Raw genomic sequence first — 19,653 nt, 5'->3', positions numbered from 1 at the left:
GAGCGAGTGAGAAGGACCCGCGAGCGGTGGCCTGAACCCTTTCCTGGGCCCTGCGGGGACCGGGAAGGGACTCCCCTGTACACTCTCCTGGCTGGTCACAGGGAGCTTGCAGGAGCCCCTCCCTTGCTGGTCCGAGGGGTAGGAGGGACCTGAGTTCAGTCCAGCCATGCCCGTGGGCTCTGCCTGGAAGGAGAGGTGGGACCAGGGGGCACAGGCACCCCACCTTTGCGGCACACCTGGCCAGCCTGAGGCCGATGGGGAGACTCATGTCCACGTTGGACAGTGACTGCAGACTGTCCCTTGATTAGGAGTCGCTCCAAAATGAGATTGTCGCCGCCAGATGGATGAGCTCACCTGGTTCGAATGGGTGCCACGGGGGTTCTGTCCTTGCCAGAGCCAAGTTTCTTTCCGGCTGGTGCACTGGCTTCCGGTGTGGAGCCTCTGCCCCCGCTGACATTCCAGGGTTTATCAAGGAGGGTGCTCCTGTGGGCACCAAGCGAAGGATGAAGCCTTTTTTTTTCTTTTCTTTTCTTTTTAAAGTTTATTTATTTTGAGAGAGAGTGCAAGTGGGGGAGGGGCAGAGACGGAGGGAGAGAGAATCCCGAGCAGGCTCCCCGCACCTGCCAGCACAGAGCCTGACGTGGGGCTCGAACCCACGAACCGTGAGACCATGACCTGAGCTGAGACCGAGGGACGGATGCTTACTCGACTGCCGAGCCACCCAGGCGCCCCAAGAATGAAGCTTTTGATCTCGGGCTCGAATATACACAGGAAAGAGGAAGCAACGACAGACCTCTGTCGTGTGCCAGGGACCTCGCTGGCAGGAGGTACTCTGGACGGTGGCCTGGCCACCTGCCAGGCTGAGGCCCATAACCAGGGTCTCCCGGGCTCTGGTCATCCAGCTGAGGCCACGGTCAGGTTCAGCGGTCTCTGGAGTCCTCCTGTCCCTCCCAGCCCGCTGCTGCATATGGGAGGTACACAGCCTGCGGCCCGTGGGCATCACACGAGGGCGGAATAGGTGTCTTGGCAGTAGGTGTCCCACAGGCAGCTTGTGGGCTGGAGGAGGAGCTCCTTCCAGAACTCCGGCTGGGAGTGGGGGTTGTTACTGGGAGAGACTGGGTCTTCAGAGAGCATCAGCCTTTACTGCTATCAGGAGTCGGGGAGGGGGGCACAGGCAGAAGAGTCATGGAAAATTCTAGGTTTTGTAGGGGGAGGGGAAGCAGGAGGCCGAGTTAGATCAGGGTAGGGGTTCTGAAATGCTGTCATGACGGAGGCTGCCGGGAAGGTGCTTGTCTTAGAGAGGCCGCTGTTGGGTGCGCGCGGGGCACGCAGACAGGTGTGTGCGCGGCTGTGTCCCTGAGACGCCTGCAGGGTCGGGCTGGTGCTTGGCCTGGCTGGCTTTTATCTCCACTGCTTGCTTTCCGCTCTCCCCTCTGCTCTTCAGCAGGTCATGTGGGATGCTTGGGGCATGTGAGTGTCCCTTAGGGGAGCAAGTGGCACTTCTAAGTGCCCTCCTTGCGGGCACGTCCCCCGCCCCCAGCTCTGTCACCTGGTGGGTGGGGGTCACACCTCTGTGTTGCCGTGAGCGGTCAAGGAGGACGGAGTGCTGATGGCTCAGTGCCTGGCCCGTGGACGTGCTCGGTGGGGGTTGGGGCCGTCGGGGTTGGTGTTCCGCGGCCGTAGAGTCATTTTTTGCACACCGTGGATGGTGGCTTCCGTCCAGGGAGCGTCTCCGGTGCCGGGTCCACAGTAGACGCTCGATACTGGCTCAGTGGGGAAAGGAGTGCCGTCCTCTCTGTGACACGCTGGGGGCCTGCCTTCCTGGTCGGTCACTTCTGCTTTGGCTCTGAGCTCCCTCCACTTGAACGCTCTTCTCTCCCTCTCCTTGTGAACACCTGACTCGGGAGCCCTGCTGCTTGCGGAGGTTTTAGTAAATGGTGAAGATTCCTTGAAGAGCTGAGTGGGTCCTAAGGAGCCTGGGGCGACCCAGGAGGGAGCTGGTGGAAACCTTAGGACCCGCCTCGCTGACGCTGAAGGCTGATGTTGTCACTTCCGGGCCGGGCTCTGGGCCTCTGCACAGACCGGCCCCTTCCGCAGCTCCCTGCAAGGCCCAGGTGGAGCTGCGTTTCTGTGACCACACTCAGCCCCAGACAAACAGATGACATATTTACGTAGCACGTTTCTTCATTCCCAGAAATGCAGCGTGGAGGGTGCTGTTGGAGCTTTCCAGTCGGCCAGGAGCTCTGCAGTGATTGGCCGCCGGCTTTCTGCACACTTTTCAGTCTGCGATTATTTGAAGCCATAAAACTTTAATCTGGAATCTTGAGATGAGATCATAAGTTGTGAGCTTGGCCACTCCCCTTGTGCCCCTCCAGACACGGAAAGGATGATTAGAGCTGAAGGTTTCACAGCAACTGCCTACTTTGCCAAGTGTGTTAAAGAGACTTAATGTTAAATTAATACTGAGGTTAATAGTAACTAAATGCCAATGGAGTGAACCCATTTCACGTTGAAAATGAAATAGCTTAGTTTATTGTTGATGTATTTAAAAAATTTTTTTTAAATGTTTATTTATTTTTGACAGAGAGAGAGAGAGAGAGACAGAGCATGAGCGGGGGAGGGGCAGAGAGGGAGACATAGAATCTGAAGCAGGCTCCAGGCTCTGAGCCATCAGCACAGAGCCCAACACGGGGCTTGAACCCACAGACCGCAAGGTCATGACCATGATGCTCAACCGACTGAGCCACCCAGGTGCCCCATATATATATATTTTTAATAGTCTCCATACCCAATGTGGGGCTTGAACTCACAACCCTGAGATCAAGAATTGCATGTTCCACTGACTGAGCCAGCTGGGTGCCTGCTGAAATAGCTCAGTTTAAAATCTCAGGCTACCTCTGGTCCAGTTTGCCCAGACCACATCCAGAGGGACCCTGAGGGTCCTGTTCTCCTGTGGTCTGAACGGCCTGTCTCTCTAGCCAGCACAGCCCTGATCGTGCCCTTCTATGGTCTCGTCCAGCTGGGCCTGGAAGGAGAAGGGCCCATGTCCCCGGAGCACCTGTGGGTGCCTGTGAGCACTGAGCTCCGAGCGGCCCTGAGACCGATGCCGAATGTGAAGATGTATGAGCAACTTGTAGGGCGTTTGCTGTATACTCTGCGTACCCTGGGATTGCCAGGGCCCTGAGGGTGGGAGAGGGCAGGGGGAGAACCCGGAGCGGGGGGAGGGTCAGCGGCCATCAGAGACTTATGATTTCTGATGTGCATTTTGATGCCATTGTTTTTATGTCGAATTTATGCTTATTTTCTTGAACCACGGATATTTTGAAGTGGCTGGCTCTCCCTGCAAACAGCAGAAACAAACAGAAATCTGTGAGCGGGGTAGGGGGCACGGGGTGAGGCCCTTGCACCCTAGTCGGGCTCCGTTTCTGAGATTAAAAGGTCGAAGCAGCTGAGAGTTTGAACTGAAACATTTGCTCTCACCGACTTGTTCGAGATTGCCACGTGTGGCCCTGTGTTGGCCCTGAGCTGCTTTGTGGGTCTGCAGGCGAGGTGATGGCTGGGGGGGGGGGGGGGGGGGGGGAGGGTTCTTGAAGGCCAGACAATGACAGCCAGCAGCCAGGTGCCCAGAAATGCCCCGGCTGGCCCTGCTCGCATGGCCCCACGCCGTCCTTGTCATGGGAACAGAGGGCTGGACCCAGTCCTGCAGGCTTTTCTCCACCAGCTACCTGCCGGCGGGGCCAGAGATCCCTTGAAGGACCGGTCACCACTCGTAAATTCTCCCTGTGCTCGGTGATGACACCGGGCTGTGGCCTCACCCCGAGGGCACGGTGAGCCCAGCAGTGAAGCCTGACCGAGCCCCGTTTCCTATCACTCCATGGGTGCGTTTGAAGAGGGGCTCTGGAGGTCATTAGAAGGCTTCAGATTCACTCCTAAGCCTCGAAGGGGGATACAAAGGGGCAGTTTTCCTCGTGGATCCCGAGTCCCTTTATGCCAGTCAGTGTGAGCTAATCCCACGCACACCTCGCTCCCGCCAGCTTCCAAGGGCTCTGACTTACATAGGAGCTGGGGGAGGCTGGCGCCCCACAGGGAGTGTGCAATGGTGTTGTCGCCCTCACTGTGGGGTCCTGTGAGCTTTCCAGACACCTTTGCCCTAAGGAGAAAAGGGGGTGGAGGTGTGGGGCCTGCACAGCGGTGGTCCAGGTGTGCCCTCAGGTGGGTGGGCTCCCCGCAGGTGTATCACACCATTTACTTTTTTTTAAATCTTTTTTTAATGTTTGTTTATTTTTGACAGAGACAGAGCATGAGCGGGGGAGGGGCGGAGAGAGAGGGAGACACAGAATCGGAAGCAGGCTCCAGGCTCCGAGCCGTCAGCGCAGAGCCCGACGCGGGGCTCGAACCCAGGAATTGTGAGATCCTGACCTGAGCCGAAGTCGGACGCTCCAGCGACTGAGCCACCCAGGCGCCCCGTATCACACCTTTTATTTGGGGGCCTTACATTTGGTGAAGGAGCCAGTGAGAACCTGTTGATCACAGATTGTTCCAGGTCTAGGCAGAGGGCAGAATGCCCCCTCGAGGCTGTGTGGTGTGCGTTTTGTTTGCTTTAAAGGGCATCTGGGGATGCCTGGGGAAGCATTCGGCTCAGGTCATGACCTCACAGCTCGTGGGTTCGAGCCCCGCATCGGGCTCTGTGCTGACAGCTCAGAGTCTGTGTCTCCCTCTCTCTCTGCCCCTCACCCGCTCGCACACTGTCTAGCTCTCTTTCAAAAATAAATAAACATTAAAACATTCTTTTTGGGGCGCCTGGATGGCTCAGTCGGTTAAGCGGCCGACTTCGGCTCAGGTCATGATCTCACGGTTCATGGGTTCGAGCCCCACATCAGGCTCTGTGCTGACAGCTCAGATCCTGGGGCCTGCTTCGGATTCTGTGTCTTCCTCTCTCTCTGCCCCTCCCCTGCTACTGCTCTGTCTCTCTCTCAAAAGTAAATAAACGTTAACAACAACAAAAACAAATTTTAAAGGGCTTCTGAAGAAAGGCACATTTCCCTTTAAGGAACAGACTGCATCCTGCCTGCTTCCCCAGCAGGGCCCTTGCACAGCCGATGGCCTTAGGGCCAGGCCTTGCTTTTCGTGTGTTACCTGAAAACCTGACAACTCTGAGAGTCGCTTTCCCCTCTAGGCCGACTTGGGCCGTCCCCAGGGGCAGACGTGATGCTGTCGAAGATGGTAAAACGTGCCTGAGTTCAATCTCCCAGCGAATCCCTTCCTTAGAGCGGAATCTGGTCCCTGTCCGTCAAGCCCCTAACAGCTGGGGCTTGTTTCTCCCAAGCCGGCCGTGCCTTCCTGTCCTCCCCGGAGGAGCACAGGACGTGGCTCTTGGGTGTGGATTCCCCACTGTGCCTGCGCGGCCACATCGGGGGACCGTGCCACACGTCCCCACAGAGATGGGGATAGAGCCTCTTGCCTCCCTCGGCGAGGCCCCAGCGAAGCCCACTGAGCCTCGTCTGACTGCTGTGTTACAGATTTCCGATTTTGGGCTGGCCAAGTGCAACGGGCTGTCCCACTCCCATGACCTCAGCATGGATGGCCTGTTCGGCACCATCGCCTACCTCCCCCCAGAGCGCATCCGGGAGAAGAGCCGGCTCTTCGACACCAAGCACGACGTGTACAGGTGTGTGACAGGCATACAACAGGTGGGGGCAGGTGTGCAACGGCTGTGGGACGGGTGTGGGACAGGGTGGGACGGGTGTGCGTGGGGGCCCAAGCGGGGGCTCTGCACCTCGATTCCCAGAGGCCATCAGACGTGAGGTTGAGTCCACGTGAAAGGGCTTGGGGTGTGTAGTTTGTCGGTCCACGTACCCCAGGTGTACAAGAGACCCTTGTCCCCTGCGAGTGCTGAGCTGAGGGTGGAGAATGTCACGGCTGGTGCCAGTTAGAGACAGTTCTGTGGCCAGCCCCCACACTGTAAATGCTCTGGTGTTTTTATGAAATGTGGGGTTTTATAGCTCATCTGCTGGGGGAGCCTGCTGCTCGAAGTGATCTGTGTGTCTGTACGTGTGCGGATTTGCACTCCTGGAACCCAGTTCCCTCTGGCCCAGTGGCTTATGCTTCTCATGTCACTTACCTTTGACAGAGGAATGCAGACACATCGGGGGCTGTTCGCAAACCAGCGTCGGTGGGGTTTATGTGCTTGAGAATAATCCCCAAGTCGTTGGCGCCTTCCTTTTCCAAATTGCGAAGGTCTTACTCAGACCAGTTGGAGGAGAAGAGAGGAGGGAGCGTGTGCCTAAGCCCCTCTCTGTGGCTCTTGTCTCATGCGTGGTGACTGTGACCCGAAGCCCCAGAGCCATCAGCTGTGCCTTTTTGACATGACCGGCATCCGGAGTCCTGGCAGACTGGTTTCACGGTGACCATTGTGCGCCTGCCTAGCTGGGCTCTGAGCCGTCCGTCTGCTGGCGAATGACACGTCGGGGGCTAGTCACGGCTTGTAGAGTTTGGGGAGAATGAGGTTCTGTGTTTACTTTGGAGTTGAGAGCTTCAGCCCTTGGACTTGCAGACTTGCGTTCGTTTTCAAAGGAGAATTCCCGCATCTCTGTCAGTAGCCGCTCTCAGCTCCGTGCAGGGTGGCAGCTGCAGGTTTAAAACTTTTCAAAAATTAAAAAAAAAAAATTTGTGGGGCGCCTGGGTGGCGCAGTCGGTTAAGCGTCCGACTTCAGCCAGGTCACGATCTCGCGGTCCGGGAGTTCGAGCCCCGCGTCAGGCTCTGGGCTGATGGCTCAGAGCCTGGAGCCTGTTTCCGATTCTGTGTCTCCCTCTCTCTCTGCCCCTCCCCTGTTCATGCTCTGTCTCTCTCTGTCCCAAAAATAAAATAAACGTTGAAAAAAAAAAATTAAAAAAAAAAAAAATTTGTTAGGTTGTGCTTTTTGGGGTATATTCAGAGTAGCTATATATATGACATAGATAGATAGAGAGGGAAAATATACTTTCCAACAGCCAAAAAAGGACCCAGGACGGTGAGCCGGACTGCCCCCTGTGTTCTCCGTCTACTGTCTCCACAGCCTTCTGCGAAGTCTCAAGTGAGCAGGCCGCTCGCACCCCCCCCCCACCCCGGGGCCGGAGTCGGCGTCTTGGTGCCCTGCACCTGCCACGAGATGGGGGTGACTTAGGCAGACTCAGGCCCTTCTCGCCACGAGCTGATGTTCCAGCAACAGAGCGGTGGTCCTTTTCCTCCCCTCCCTCCCCCCTGCCACCCCCTGTCCCCACCCGCCCTGTCCCGCCGTGCTGAGCTGGAAGCCCAGCTGGTGTGGTTGTGTCTTTGGTGTCACATCCGAGCCGCCATCGTGATGCGCTCCACAGTATGGGCGCCTGTGTAAAGCATCCATGGAAAATATCTTAGTGTCCTCCCCCTCCCCCTCTCCTTTCCCCCTCCTCCTCTCCCTGTCTGTGTGTCTCTCTCTCTCTCTCTCTCTCTCTCTCTCTGTTTCCTTTGAAGACTCTGGAGTGGTCTTCCTCAAGCTAGTTGCTGTTGGGAGAGCTTTTGACTTTGTTTGAGGGTCCTGCTCACAGATACTAACCCGGCCGATTTTCCTTGCAGCTTTGCCATTGTGATCTGGGGTGTGCTCACACAGAAGAAACCGTTCGCAGGTGAGTGGGCTTGTCTTTGGGGAAAGTGCATCCCTCTGTCTGTCCGGGGACACGGGAGGGCGCTCTCCGTGGTCCTGTTTGAGCTGTGCCTGCGGTCCGCGTTCCCACAGGGGGTGGTGCGGGGGTTGCTCTGGGCCACGGAGCTGGTGGGGCCATCCTGTGGGGCAGCGGGGACACTGCTCTGTGCTGCCCAGCGTGTCCTCCTGGAGCCCCGCGGCCTCTCTGCATGCAGACAAGCAGTCTTGCGGCGTAATTCACATTTCAGCAAAGGCTGCAATCTGAAGGGGATTTCTTTATTTAGGTGCCAGCTCATTTGTGTGTGTGTGTGTGTGTGTGTGTGATGTAATGCACGTGACATAAAATCCATCCTTTCATCCGTTTAAAGTGTATAATGCAGTGGCATCGAGTACGTTAGCTGCTGTTGTGCCTATAGCACCAGAACGTTCTCATCCCCGCAAAGGGAAACCCCGTGCCCGTCCAGCCCATCCCCCCCTGCCCCCCGAGAACCACCTGCTTGCTTTCTCTGTGGATTTGCCAGCTGCACTTATTTCCAGCTGATTCTGTTTTTGGATTTATAGACATATGGTAAAATACATACAAAATTTACCATCTTACCCGGTTTTAAGTGTGCACTTCAGTGGCAGGAAGCACCGTCACACTGCTGTGCAACCCGTCTCCAGAACAGTTGAGTGGATTTTGCACAAACGTGTACACCCAGGTCACCTCCCTTCCACTCGAGGGCTGTGGCATTTCTTTCCCTTCAGGCAGCCGCTGTTCTGGGGTCTGTCCTCCCGGTGCTGCTACCTTGACTTGTTAGAAAAATCGAGCACTTCTTCAGCCTTGTCATTTTCCTCCGCGGGCGCGTGGGTTATTCACGCTGTTTTGTGGTTGGACCAGAAATATCCAAAAATGCAGAGCAGACTCAACGCGGGGGCCCCGGGTCTGGGAGCCGGTGCGGGTTGGTGTCTGTTGTCTGTCCATCTGTCTCCCTGACTCCTCCTCCTCCATGGAGGCTGCGGTCCGGATCCGTGCTGGTGTGGCAGTGTCCGCTCTGACCCCAGACTGTCCCACAGACACGACACCCAAGGCGGGTACGGGATACAAACGTCGGGAGCCAGGGCCCGCGTGTTTCACTGCCTGGGACGTGGGGAGTTCAAGGCAGAGAAGCAAAAGGCGTTTCTCGATCTCCTCCCATCTGTTTGGCAGCAGACGACGCTGCGGGTGTTGCTTTCCCATCATTCGGATCTGGAAGCCAGTGTGCTGGAAATAGCGCGTAGATACCCACAGTGGCCGTTGCACAAGATTTAACGGGCAGGCGGGACACGGCATCGCACCAGAAGCCTGGCAGGCGCCGGTGACTTGGGGCCAATTTTCCACGCCTGCTGACATGCGTGTGGTGCCCCTGCAGGGCTCCCCGGCCGAGGGCGTGCTGGGAACTGTGGGGTCTGGGGCGGGGGTGGGGCTGGGCTGCTGGGAACAAGGAACTCCGAGTCCAGCTTGATGGACGTTGTGGTTTTAGGCTGAGCAGAGAGAAGAGTCTGGCCCGCTGAAGGTCACCTTGGGCCCCTTGGTCTGTGACCAAGATGAGGGTGATAGGAACGAGTTTGTTGTGCTTATAAAGGTCGGAGCAGAGGGCAGGGGGAGCCCCACATTATGAATTGCAGGAGGAAAGGCCCCCTGTTTATACAGCCCAGGTCTGAGCGTGCTCTGAGGGGGCAGGCGTCCCGGGGCACCATCGCCGTGGCTGGCTCACTGCATGGGGCACCTGGGGCCTGCGTTTCGGTGTAGAAAGCAGAATTTCGGAAGGCTCTTGCGTCATCACAGGGCGATACGGGTTCGCTTGGAGGCTGGCCCACGTGACTTCGTGATTTATAAGTGTCGCCTCCCTTTGGTGCGCGCACGGGCCGCTTTGGAACATGTCTCGTCAGATACTTTCTCCTCTGAACCCTGGTCGCCTTGGAGTTTGATGCCCAGCAAGATGTGCCCTGTGATACAACGCACAGGCTCTGTTGGGTGCCTCGCAGAGAGTCTCTGCGGCCTGGAAAACGGGAGAACAGACGTGCTCCGTAAGGATCAGGACCAGAGGGAGCCGTGGGCTTTGCGAAGGAAGGGCTGCCACCGGCCCCACGCTCCTTTCCTCCTGAAGGCGCGGAGCACGGCCCCCAGCCCCGCGGAGCCGCCCTGACCCGGTGCCTTCCCTTTGCAGATGAGAAGAACATCCTGCGCATCATGGTGAAGGTGGTGAAGGGCCACCGCCCCGAGCTGCCGCCCGTGTGCAGAGCCCGGCCGCGGGCCTGTGGGAACCTCGTGCGCCTCATGCAGAGGTGCTGGCACGGGGAGCCGCGAGAACGGCCCACCTTCCAGGGTGAGTCCGGGGGGCCCCCGGGGCTCACGGCGCGACCGCTCTGCCGTGGCACGGGAGCTGGGGTCGACGAGCAGGCCCGGGTGGGGGAGGCCGCGCAGACAGGTGCACCGGGGCGGGCCCTGCCTGGACGGGTTGGCCACCCGCCTGTGGTCTCCCAGCACGCGGGGTCGGGGTGGGGCGGTCACTGCCGGCCGGCCGCCCCAGCTGCAGCCCGGTGGAGCCGTGCTCGGTGCTACGGGTTCGGACCGGGGGTACATCTGCAGGGGACGGAGGAGACCGCTCACTGTGGCTTTCTCTGCATTTCTTTTGGGGTCTTTCCCCCGCCCCCGCCTTGAACGGGTGCGTCCTTGGGTTAGCAAAGTGACTTCAATAAAATGAGAAGTGACTGTAACGTTGAAAGCACGTGGGAGGAAGCGATAGAGTGTCCCCTGCCGGGTGCCGGCCACCCTGGCCAGTGTGGGGACACGGTCTGGTGGCTCTTGCAGACGGGGCTCCCCGTGGGGAGGGCTTCTTTGGGAAACCGGGACACCGTGACTCCTCCTTGGCACCTGGCACGACCCTGCCAGGTCGCAGACGGTAGGCCCCCCGCGTGGCCCCTACGGAGGTTCCATGGGGATAACCCGGGAGCTCAGCCCAGCCGGCGGCCTGGGCAGCTGCAGCACCGACCGGTCCCCTGGGGTGCGGCCTCTTCTGTCCCCGCCCGAGTCGCACGTGTACGCCGCGAATGTGGAAGTCATTGTCCAAGTGACGTGCCCTTTTCTGTTTTCTCCCCAAAAGAAATTACGTCTGAAACCGAGGACCTGTGTGAGAAACCCGATGGTGATGTGAAGGAGACAGCTCAAGATCTGGGCGCGAAGCAGCCCCTAGAGCCCAAGAGCCCGGTAATGGGGACCTTCCCGGAGGTGTCATTTGGGGGGGGCGGGGTCTCGTGTTTTCACCCTCGAGTCCTCCCTTTCTGCACATTCCCCTGCTGCCTGGACCGGCCCCTCGGCTCACCCGGCGGGCAGAGCCCTGTCCTGTGCGAGCAGCCACAGGGTCCTGTGTTCAGGAGCCGGTGGCAGGTCGCGTGGCCGGCTCTGGTGGCCCCAGGTTCCTTTCCCGCCCAGCCGCATTCTGTCCCCACCTCCTGTCTGCGGTTAAGAGTGAACAGTGTGGGCCCGCATGTGACCTCGAGGAGCTGCTGGTCGGATGCTCTTTGAACCAGGGGAACAGGAGGGCCGTGTGGGCCCTGTTGCGGGGCAGGGGGTTCTGGGCTCCTGTGGTCTGGCTGTCTCGCGCCCCTGACTTGGAAACCTGGCCACTTTGTCACCGCCACTCATAAACGGTTACCGCCGGGGGCACCCACGTAGGTCACGTGAGGTGTGATGAGAGACCCCGAGGCTACGGGTAACTCAGTGTCCGTAGTGGACTCGCAAAGGGAGGCCTGATGAACTTCCTAACGTGCCGTGTGGCGGGAGGCCGGGAGATGAGTCCACCCTTGAGGTGTGCCCACAGTCTGAGCGTCAAGGGGCGTGTGCGCGAGGTTGGGGAGCAAAGGTGTCTGGGGGAGGCGGCCTGCCCACCGATAAGGGAGAGCAAGGCACCCGGTTCGCGGGTGCGACTCGGGGCACGGAGCCACCAAGTCCGAGCGGATGGCAGTCCCCAAGGAGAGGGGGGACCGGGGACAAGCGGGCGTGAGTCCAGAAGAGTCGTGAGTCACCCTCGGGTTTAATCGCGCTCCAGAGACCTACCTTTCTGGAAGCCCATCAGGGAGACCCTTGCAAAGGCCCTGTTGGTACGTGTTGGATTGGGGCGCGCCGGTGACGCTGTGGCTGGGCCCATCCCTGCGCCTGCCCCCACGCGGCCCCCCAGGCAGCTCGGAGGGAGGGGCGCAGGCGCGCAGGGACCCCCCAGCCCCGGTCCCGTCTCCTCCCTCCGCTGCTTGCTGGTGCTGACCCGCCAGGTGGGCGCGGCCGGCATTCGGGCGTCACATTCTCCCAGCGTGGTCACGGTCCACCCGTCGTCCAGGTGGCCCTGCGCGTGCGCCACTGCGGGGACGGGCTGGGATCACGCCGCCGGGCTTCCTGTTCTCATGGAGCCGTCTCTCCCCGCCTCTCCCCAGAGCTGTGCCTCTCTGCCTGGTGGGCCCGGCACGGTGTCCCCGGGCTCCCCTGCGTCTGCGTGTGGCGGGACGGCCTGAGCGCCCTGTGTGGCTGTCTGGGGACCGAGCGTCCCCTCGCCTCCGCCGTCCCCGCCTCTGTCCTGGCTGCGTCTCACCCACCTCCCTCTGCCTGGTTCGCAGAAGCCCGTGTGCTCGCCTCTCAAGCGGGCCTCCGCCCCGACCTTCGACAGCAACTACAGCCTCTCCGAGCTCCTGTCCCAGCTGGACTCGGGCACCTCGCAGACCCTCGCGGGCCCGGAGGAGCTCAGCCGCAGCTGCTCCGAATCCAGGCTGCAGTCGGCCAGCAGCAGCAAGAGGCTCTCGGGGGTGTCTTCCGTCGACTCTGCCTTCTCCTCCAGAGGGTCGCTGTCCTTGTCTTTCGAGCGGGAGCCTTCCACGGGCGGTAAGCGAGGACGCCGTATCCTGGGAAATCGTGAGCCCGGCTAAGGGGCCGTAGGAGCCCGCGAGCAGCTCAGAGAAGCAGGCATCCAGCTTCCGGACCCAGTTCTTTATTTTCTGCCTCCCGTAGCTAACCGGCCTGGGGAGTCAGCGGCATAGCTGGCTCACCGAGCGCATATCTGGAGGTGGGTGCTGGCCGAGCGGCCGGCCGAGCGGCTCCGGGGGCATCACTTAAGCGGAAGGGGGACGGGCCAGGCCGCCAGCTCTCACCTGTGCCGACACCAGGTGTAGGGGCTGGCATCGGGTTTGCAGACTGAGAACCCTGACCTGTATCGAGGGAGTCCAGATGATTCTAACCCCACGCCCTGCAGATCTCTCTCGTGTAGAGGCCAGCCCTGTACCCCCTTTCTCTGATACCCCTTTACTTTCTTGTCTGTGAGCTCTCTGCTTGTTTCAGCCGTGCATTGTGATGGCTGAGTTGTCCCTGGACGTTATGACACCTTGGTCCCGTCTGTATTCTCCCTGTTGGCGTGGGGTTCTTCTCAGTTAGGTGACCTTATCTGTTTATGTTGATTTCGATGGGTTTTCCTCTTGGAAGGGGCCTTTTCTGTGCCCCTGCCCTAAATGCCGGTCCCCGGGTCCTGGGGCTGGCCCTACACTGTAGCTCCCTTGCTGCCCCCGGGGAGGCTAAGATGTGGTCCTGTCCTGCCCTCTGAGTGCTGCAGCCCCGTGAGGAAAACATGGGTTTTCATGCTCAGGGTGACAACGGTATAGGGGGGCCAAGTGCCCCAGGGTCGTGGAAAGAACACGGACCCCAGCAGGAGGGGCAGTTTGTTTCTCCTGGCAGATCAGGGAACTCCTTCTGGAAGGAAGTGCTTTTCCTGGATGCACTGAGCCTCCTGGGATTTTCAGAGTGGAATATTTGGGGCAAAAGAGGGCATTTGGGGTTGAGAAGACACCTTATGAAGACACAGGGGTGGGCAAGGCCCAGCCAGGCGGCTTGACTGGAGGTAAGCGGTGGGTGATGGGGTCGCACAGGGAGGAAATACCCCGTCTCTGGGAGAGAAGTACGCTATACGACTCTCTCTGGGTCTGATACTCTCAAATGGCATCTTCGTGCTCGCATGCGGTCAGTTCCCATAAAGACACAGATGTCGTCTGGGTGGCTTGTGTCTTCTCGAATTCCACCCTATACCCCCACCCTCCCGTGCAAGTCCCCTTGAGAACGTTTCATGTGAGGGAGGGCCGGGCCTTCTTTCACACAAATCGGAGGCCAGACACCGTGGTGGGAGTTTTACGTTAAATAGAGGCGAGGCTGCATGTGGAGGCTGGGGGTGGGGAGCAGCCGGTGGCCCTGGAAAGGTGTCCCTGCTGTGGGAACTGTCAGCTCTCGAGTGGACTGAGACGCCTCCCTGGTCTGTGCCTTTCATTCTGTTTCCTTTTTTTTTTAACGTTTATTTTACTTTTGAGAGAGAGAAAGACAGTGCGCGAACAGGGGAGGGATGGGCGGGGGGAGACAGAATCCGAAGCGGGCTCCAGGCTCCCGGCTGTCAGCACAGAGCCCGACGCGGGGCTCGAACGCACGAACTGTGAGATCGTGACCTGAGCCAAAGGGGGACGCTCAAACGACCGAGCCACCCAGGCACCCCATTTTTATTTTCTTAACGAAGCAACGTTAGCCATCACCGACCGCCATTTTCTGAGCGCGGACGGGCCGAGTTCTGCGCCCTTATCCGATGACGACCCTACGGGACAGCTAGAATGACTTTCACTTTGCGAGTTGGCGGGAGCCCCTCGGCCTGCCCGAGGTCTTCCCCCTGCACCGGAAATCTAATAACATGGCGGGGGTGACTCCTGAGTGGTTTCGGGCACGCGGCGACCCGGAGGCCGCTGGGGAGGCGCGGGCCGCGTGAGGGCGCCCGCCAGGCCTTGGGAGCGGCCCGCAGCCCGAACCTCGTATCTCTCTCCCCCCAGATCTCGGCACGGCAGACGTCCAGAAGAAGAAGCTCGTGGATGCCATCGTGAACGGGGACACCAGCAGGCTGATGAAGATCCTCCAGCCCCAGGACGTCGACCTGGTCGTGGACGGCGGCTCCAGCCTGCTGCACGTGGCCGTGGAGGCCGGGCAGGAGGAGTGCGTCAAGTGGCTGCTGCTCAATAACGCCAACCCCAACCTGACCGACCGGAAGGGCTCCACCCCCCTCCACGTGGCCGTGGAGAAGAGGGTGCGGGGCGTCGTGGAGCTCCTGCTGGCCCGCAAGATCAGCGTCAACGCCGCGGACGAGGACCGCTGGACGGCCCTGCACTTTGCGGCCCAGAACGGGGACGAGTTCAGCACGCGGCTGCTGCTGGAGAAGAGCGCCTCCGCGAACGAGGCGGACTGCGAGGGCCGCACCCCCGTGCACGTGGCCTGCCAGCACGGCCAGGAGAGCATCGTGCGGATCCTGCTCCGCCGGGGCGGCGACGTGGGGCTGCGGGGCAAGGACGCCTGGGGGCCGCTGCACTACGCCGCCTGGCAGGGCCACCTGCCCGTCGTCAAGCTGCTGGCCAAGCAGCCGGGCGTGAGCGTGGACGCGCAGACGCTGGACGGGAGGACGCCGCTGCACCTGGCCGCCCAGCGGGGGCACTACCGCGTGGCCCGCGTGCTCATCGACCTGCGCGCGGACGTCAACGTCTGCAACCTGCTCTCGCAGACGCCCCTGCACGTGGCCGCGGAGACGGGGCACACGAGCACCGCCCGGCTGCTGCTGCACCGGGGCGCCAGCAGGGAGGCGGTGACCTCCGAGGGCTGCACCGCCTTGCACCTGGCGTCGCGGAACGGGCACCTGGCGACCGTCAGGCTGCTGGTGGAGGAGAAGGCCGACGTGCTGGCCCGGGGGCCCCGGGGCCAGACGGCCCTGCACCTGGCCGCCGCCGGCGGGCACACGGAGGTGGTGGAGGAGCTGGCCAGTGCCGACGCGCTCGACCTGTCCGACGCTCAGGGGCTCAGCGCGCTGCACCTGGCCGCCCGGGGCCGGCACGCCAAGACGGTGGAGACGCTGCTTCGACACGGGGCCCACGTCAACCTGCAGAGCCTCAAGTTCCAGGGCGGCCCCGTCCCCGACCCCGCGCTGCTCCGGCGGAGCAAGACCTAGCCTGGGGACCCCGTGCGGGGTCCCTGGCCCGTCGCGTTCCGCCGCGGGGACAGAATGACGCCGGGCCGGCCGGCGCCGCGCGCCTCGTCTGCGGCCCGGCGGGGCGTTGACCGGGCGGCCGGCGAGAGGCCGGTGACCGCCGACTCCTGATTCGTCCGGGGCATCCGCTCGGCCGCGTTTCCCTCCGGAGGCAGCTGGCGAGAATGCACTTGGCTGTCGACCCGTCCGCCGCTCGGCAGCCCCGCCTTCCGCGCTGGGGGGTGGGGAGGGAAGACGGGTCGGAATCATTTCGTGGCGTGTCTTGCTCCTACTGTGGGTCCGTCGGTGGCAAAGCCGTGGGTGGGGCGCAGTTCACCCCGGCCTCAGCCGAGCCACCTGGGACCGCTCGGAGCGCAGCTTCTGGGGAGGCGGGAGCGGGAGGCGCCGTGTCTTTTTATCTGCGTACCCAGCGGCAGGCAGAAGACCCTGTTTCCGGAAGTTTTAGTGGAATTCTTGTTTCGTAGGCTGCCTTTAATAGACGAACGCGGAATCGCCTGTTGCTTTAAACCTCTTAAAAAAAGTCCGTGTCGGCGGGTTGTCTGGTTTGTGAAGAGTGAACGTAAAGTCATAAGGTTGGTTTTGAAAAGCGAACGAACAGCAAATCCGACCGGCTCTTTCATGTCCGAGTTTGCCCTCCGCTCAGCGGTCGCGGGGGGCCGCACGCGCACCCCGACGGTGCTACTTGCCGTCGTTCCTTGTTGCCCGAGAGGCGTTTGGAACTCTGGCGCGAACTGTGGCAAGACAACGTTCATGCTTCATCGTTTCGGTTCGGGACGTCAGTGTTATTTAGCTAGACGAGCCCCCCTCAGCCGGGGGTTTCTTTCCCGCTCTGATGTTTGGTGCGGCGGTTATCCGTGCGGAGTGCTAGTGTCCTGGGGTCTTAGGAGTTTTCTGACCTGCCGGACAAACGCCTGCGTCGTGCGGGAGCCTTGGCCTTAGGATGTCACCCCCGAGGCGGCTCTAGGAGACAACGGCACGCTCTTGGATGTAAAAGATGCAATCCTAGCCGTGTTCCTTCCGTGTCCCCTGTGGTGCCCCCTGTGGTGCCCCCTGAACACTGTGGACTAGGTTTGCCGCAGGGCGTGAGCCTGCGTGCAGACATGTGCTGTGGCCTGGTGCACAATACCGAGATTGACGTTAACGTACCGTGTATGTTAATGTGAATCTGTGGGCAGGATACTTCTTTTCTATGACAGGAAATATCCGTACCGCTTAGAACTGGCTATGTTTTAATATGCCTCCTGCGTTCACTCCAATATGCTACCGTTGTATAGAACGTGTGGAAGACAGTTCTGTTCAATGCCAATAAAACGAAGTCCTCTTCTACTCTTGGAGTCCGCGAGACGACTTTTTCTTATAAATGAGTGCGAACAATCTGATTTGGGAAAACCAGAGAATTCAGTTCAGGCAGTCATAGGGTTGGACATGCCCTTCTAGAAGGGTAGTCTGGGTGCTCTGGGTTAACCTGTGGCATGAGGGGAGAAAGGAAGTGGAGGGTGGCCCCAGGCTTCCTGCCTCCTTAGCTCGGCCCTTCTACACGTGTGAACCGGCAGAGAGATGATCTCACCTTGGTAGAAGAAGTTCCTCACGCCAATGTTTTTATGTGTTTTTAAGTGTTTACAATTCTTATCTTTATACGTTAAACTTACATTTTGACTTAGTTTCAAGTTACAGGAAAGTTATAATACGGAGCACTCTGGTGTACCTGTTACCTAGGGTCCCCATTCATTTACATTTACCTCATTAGCTTGATCATTCTCTTTTCTTTCTCATCCATCTGCCCACATACCCATGCATTCACCTGCCCATTTTATCCATCCATCCATCCATCCATCCATCCATCCATCCATCCATCTGCCTGGCCACCCACCTGCCTATCCCTCCCTCCCTCTGTCCATCCATCCATCCATCCGTCCATCCATCTGTCCATCTGCCTGGCCACCTACCTGCCCATCCCTCCCTCCCTCCCTCCATCCTTCCATCCATCCATCCATCCATCCATCCATCCATCCATCTGCCTGGCCACCCACCTGCCTATCCCTCCCTCCCTCTGTCCGTCCATCCATCCATCCATCTGCCTGGCCACCCACCTGCCCATCTCTCCCTCCCTCCATCCGTCCATCCATCCATCTGTCCATATACCTCTCCATCCACCCATCTGTCTGAATACATTGCAGACAGTGTGTCCCATGACCCCTAAATACTTCAATATGTATTCCCCCCAAATAAGGACTTTCTATATAACCACATTGTACCAATCAAAACTAGGAAATTAATATCGATACAATACTACCATCTAATCCACAAATCCCCAAATTTCGTTGACTGTCTCAAAAACGTTCTTTACAGAAAAAACTACCACTGGGAGCAATGAGCGAATCTTCCTTCCCTCTTTCTGGCTCAGGAACCACCCCCTTCCCTCCAATTTTACTATCCTGACTCTTGAGTCTTCAGTCCTCTGTTCCTCAGTCTTCTCTTTTATAATTTTTCCTTTTGGGGGGAAGTACAGTTATTTTGTAGAAAGTCCTCAATATAGGTTAGTCTTAATTCTCAGGATTTTTTTTAGTGATGTATTTTTGGTGCAAATACCACAGATGGGATACTGGGTACAAAGCAGATCTTTCCCTTCTCCCTTTTTAATTTTTTGCTTCGGTAGGCAGTCATGGATTCCCATTTAATCAGGGGGTTCTATTTCATCGTCATTTATTTGCATGTTCAAATGACCCCCAGTTTGGCCAATTCGAGTGTCCCCGTGCCAGCTCTTGTGTCCCTTTGATGCATCCCGGTCGCTTTCTGACACGAGAGTTCAGGCTCATCTTGTCGTCCCTCCACCCTGGCCCCAGAGGCAGTCATTTCTCCAAGGAAGCCAGTTCCTTCTAGTGAAGAATGGGATTTAGATACCAAGATCCAGGGGTTGGATGTGTTCATTGTTCCAGGACTGCCATTCCCTCCAGGCTTAGCAGACAGATCTGGGAAACTGTGTGAGATCGGTGTGTCTTTTTTTTCCTTCAAGTTTATTTATTTTGTGGGGGACGGGGAGAGAGAGAATGAGCGGGGAGGAGTAGAGAGAGGGGGACACAGGATCTAAAGCGGGGTCTGTGCTGACAGCAGCGAGCCTGATGTGGGATTTGAACCCACAAACCGGGAGATCGTAACTTGAGCCGAAGTCGGACACCTAACCAACTGAGCCACCCAGGCACCCTCAGATCCATGTATCTTATTGAGAAGCATAATTTCACATCAGTGCCTTCAACTACAATCTAACGCCCCAGGGTTTCTTCCCGCTTAGCCATATGTGGGTCTAATCCCTCTGATGGCGAGGAGGTTAGTCCTCGTGGTCCTGAACAGACGTGCACGTTTGCTCAGCTCCCGCGTGTGTGATACACCTTCCTGCCACGCTGGCTGCCGCCTCGGCCTCTGTCCCTTCACGCGGGCTGAGCCGGCCAGGGTTCTTTTAGCCCCGTGCCCCCTAGTGCACCAGCCACGCTCCCCAGCCCCACAGAATGAGGATTCCTTTCACAGAGTTTTATGCCCGGAATCAAGACTTAGGGAACATTTTTTTCTTAAGACTCTGCTACTTGGCTTAACGTTACATTTTTCCTCCTTCCTGTCTCCGAGAACTTGGGCATTCCCCGCCCCCCCCTTCCCCTCTGATCCCTATTCCTGTTTCATTTAGGAGCATCTTCTGGTTTCAGGGCACCATGAACTTTTCTCTTAGACCCTCTGCTTTAAGAAAAAGCTGCGCCTTCGTTCCCGGAAGGAAACAAAGGGGTGGGTCTTATAGTTCACGTGCTCTGCTGTTGCCCTGGGGCCCTAACCCTAACCCTAACCCTAACCCTAACCCAGCCCCGAGCAGCATCAGAAAGGCATCAGAAAGGCATACCAGCCTTTCTTCGGCAGCTCTGGGAGGGGGAGACGGTAGGTTCGAGGAGAGA

The 19,653-nt window shown here is 58.8% G+C and overlaps 1 protein-coding gene and 1 long non-coding RNA gene across 4 annotated transcripts in view; one reads left to right on the top strand and one right to left on the bottom strand.

The window, feature by feature from the left end:
• Positions 1-17,052, top strand: part of RIPK4 (receptor interacting serine/threonine kinase 4) — a 28,248-nt gene extending 11,196 nt beyond the window's left edge. The window contains exons 3-8 of one of the 2 annotated variants that reach the window (XM_030329260.1): positions 5,520-5,668; positions 7,592-7,641; positions 9,848-10,006; positions 10,784-10,887; positions 12,288-12,549; positions 14,520-17,052. In XM_030329260.1, coding sequence (XP_030185120.1) covers positions 5,520-5,668; positions 7,592-7,641; positions 9,848-10,006; positions 10,784-10,887; positions 12,288-12,549; positions 14,520-15,679 — 1,884 coding nt within the window. In that variant the 3' untranslated portion in view covers positions 15,680-17,052. Of the gene's footprint in view, positions 1-5,519; positions 5,669-7,591; positions 7,642-9,075; positions 9,708-9,847; positions 10,007-10,783; positions 10,888-12,287; positions 12,550-14,519 lie in introns of those variants that run through there. The other variant, XM_030329261.1, reaches the window with a different exon arrangement.
• Positions 1,966-9,009, bottom strand: LOC115523327. Of its 2 annotated transcripts, none has more exons than XR_003971704.1 (4): positions 8,257-9,009; positions 7,572-7,919; positions 6,122-6,641; positions 1,966-2,321 (listed from the first exon to the last, which is right to left on the bottom strand). It is a non-coding gene; the product is annotated as an uncharacterized LOC115523327 (long non-coding RNA). The 2 variants fall into 2 exon arrangements; XR_003971703.1 differs by lacking the exon at positions 1,966-2,321 and adding an exon at positions 2,785-3,340.
• Positions 17,053-19,653: the final 2,601 nt, after the last annotated feature.

This window comes from Lynx canadensis, chromosome C2 (assembly GCF_007474595.2).
Source record: "Lynx canadensis isolate LIC74 chromosome C2, mLynCan4.pri.v2, whole genome shotgun sequence".
Taxonomy (NCBI): Eukaryota; Metazoa; Chordata; class Mammalia; order Carnivora; family Felidae; genus Lynx; species Lynx canadensis.
The sequence above is the reverse complement of the archived record's forward strand: the minus strand, read 5'-3'. Positions and strand labels throughout refer to the sequence as shown.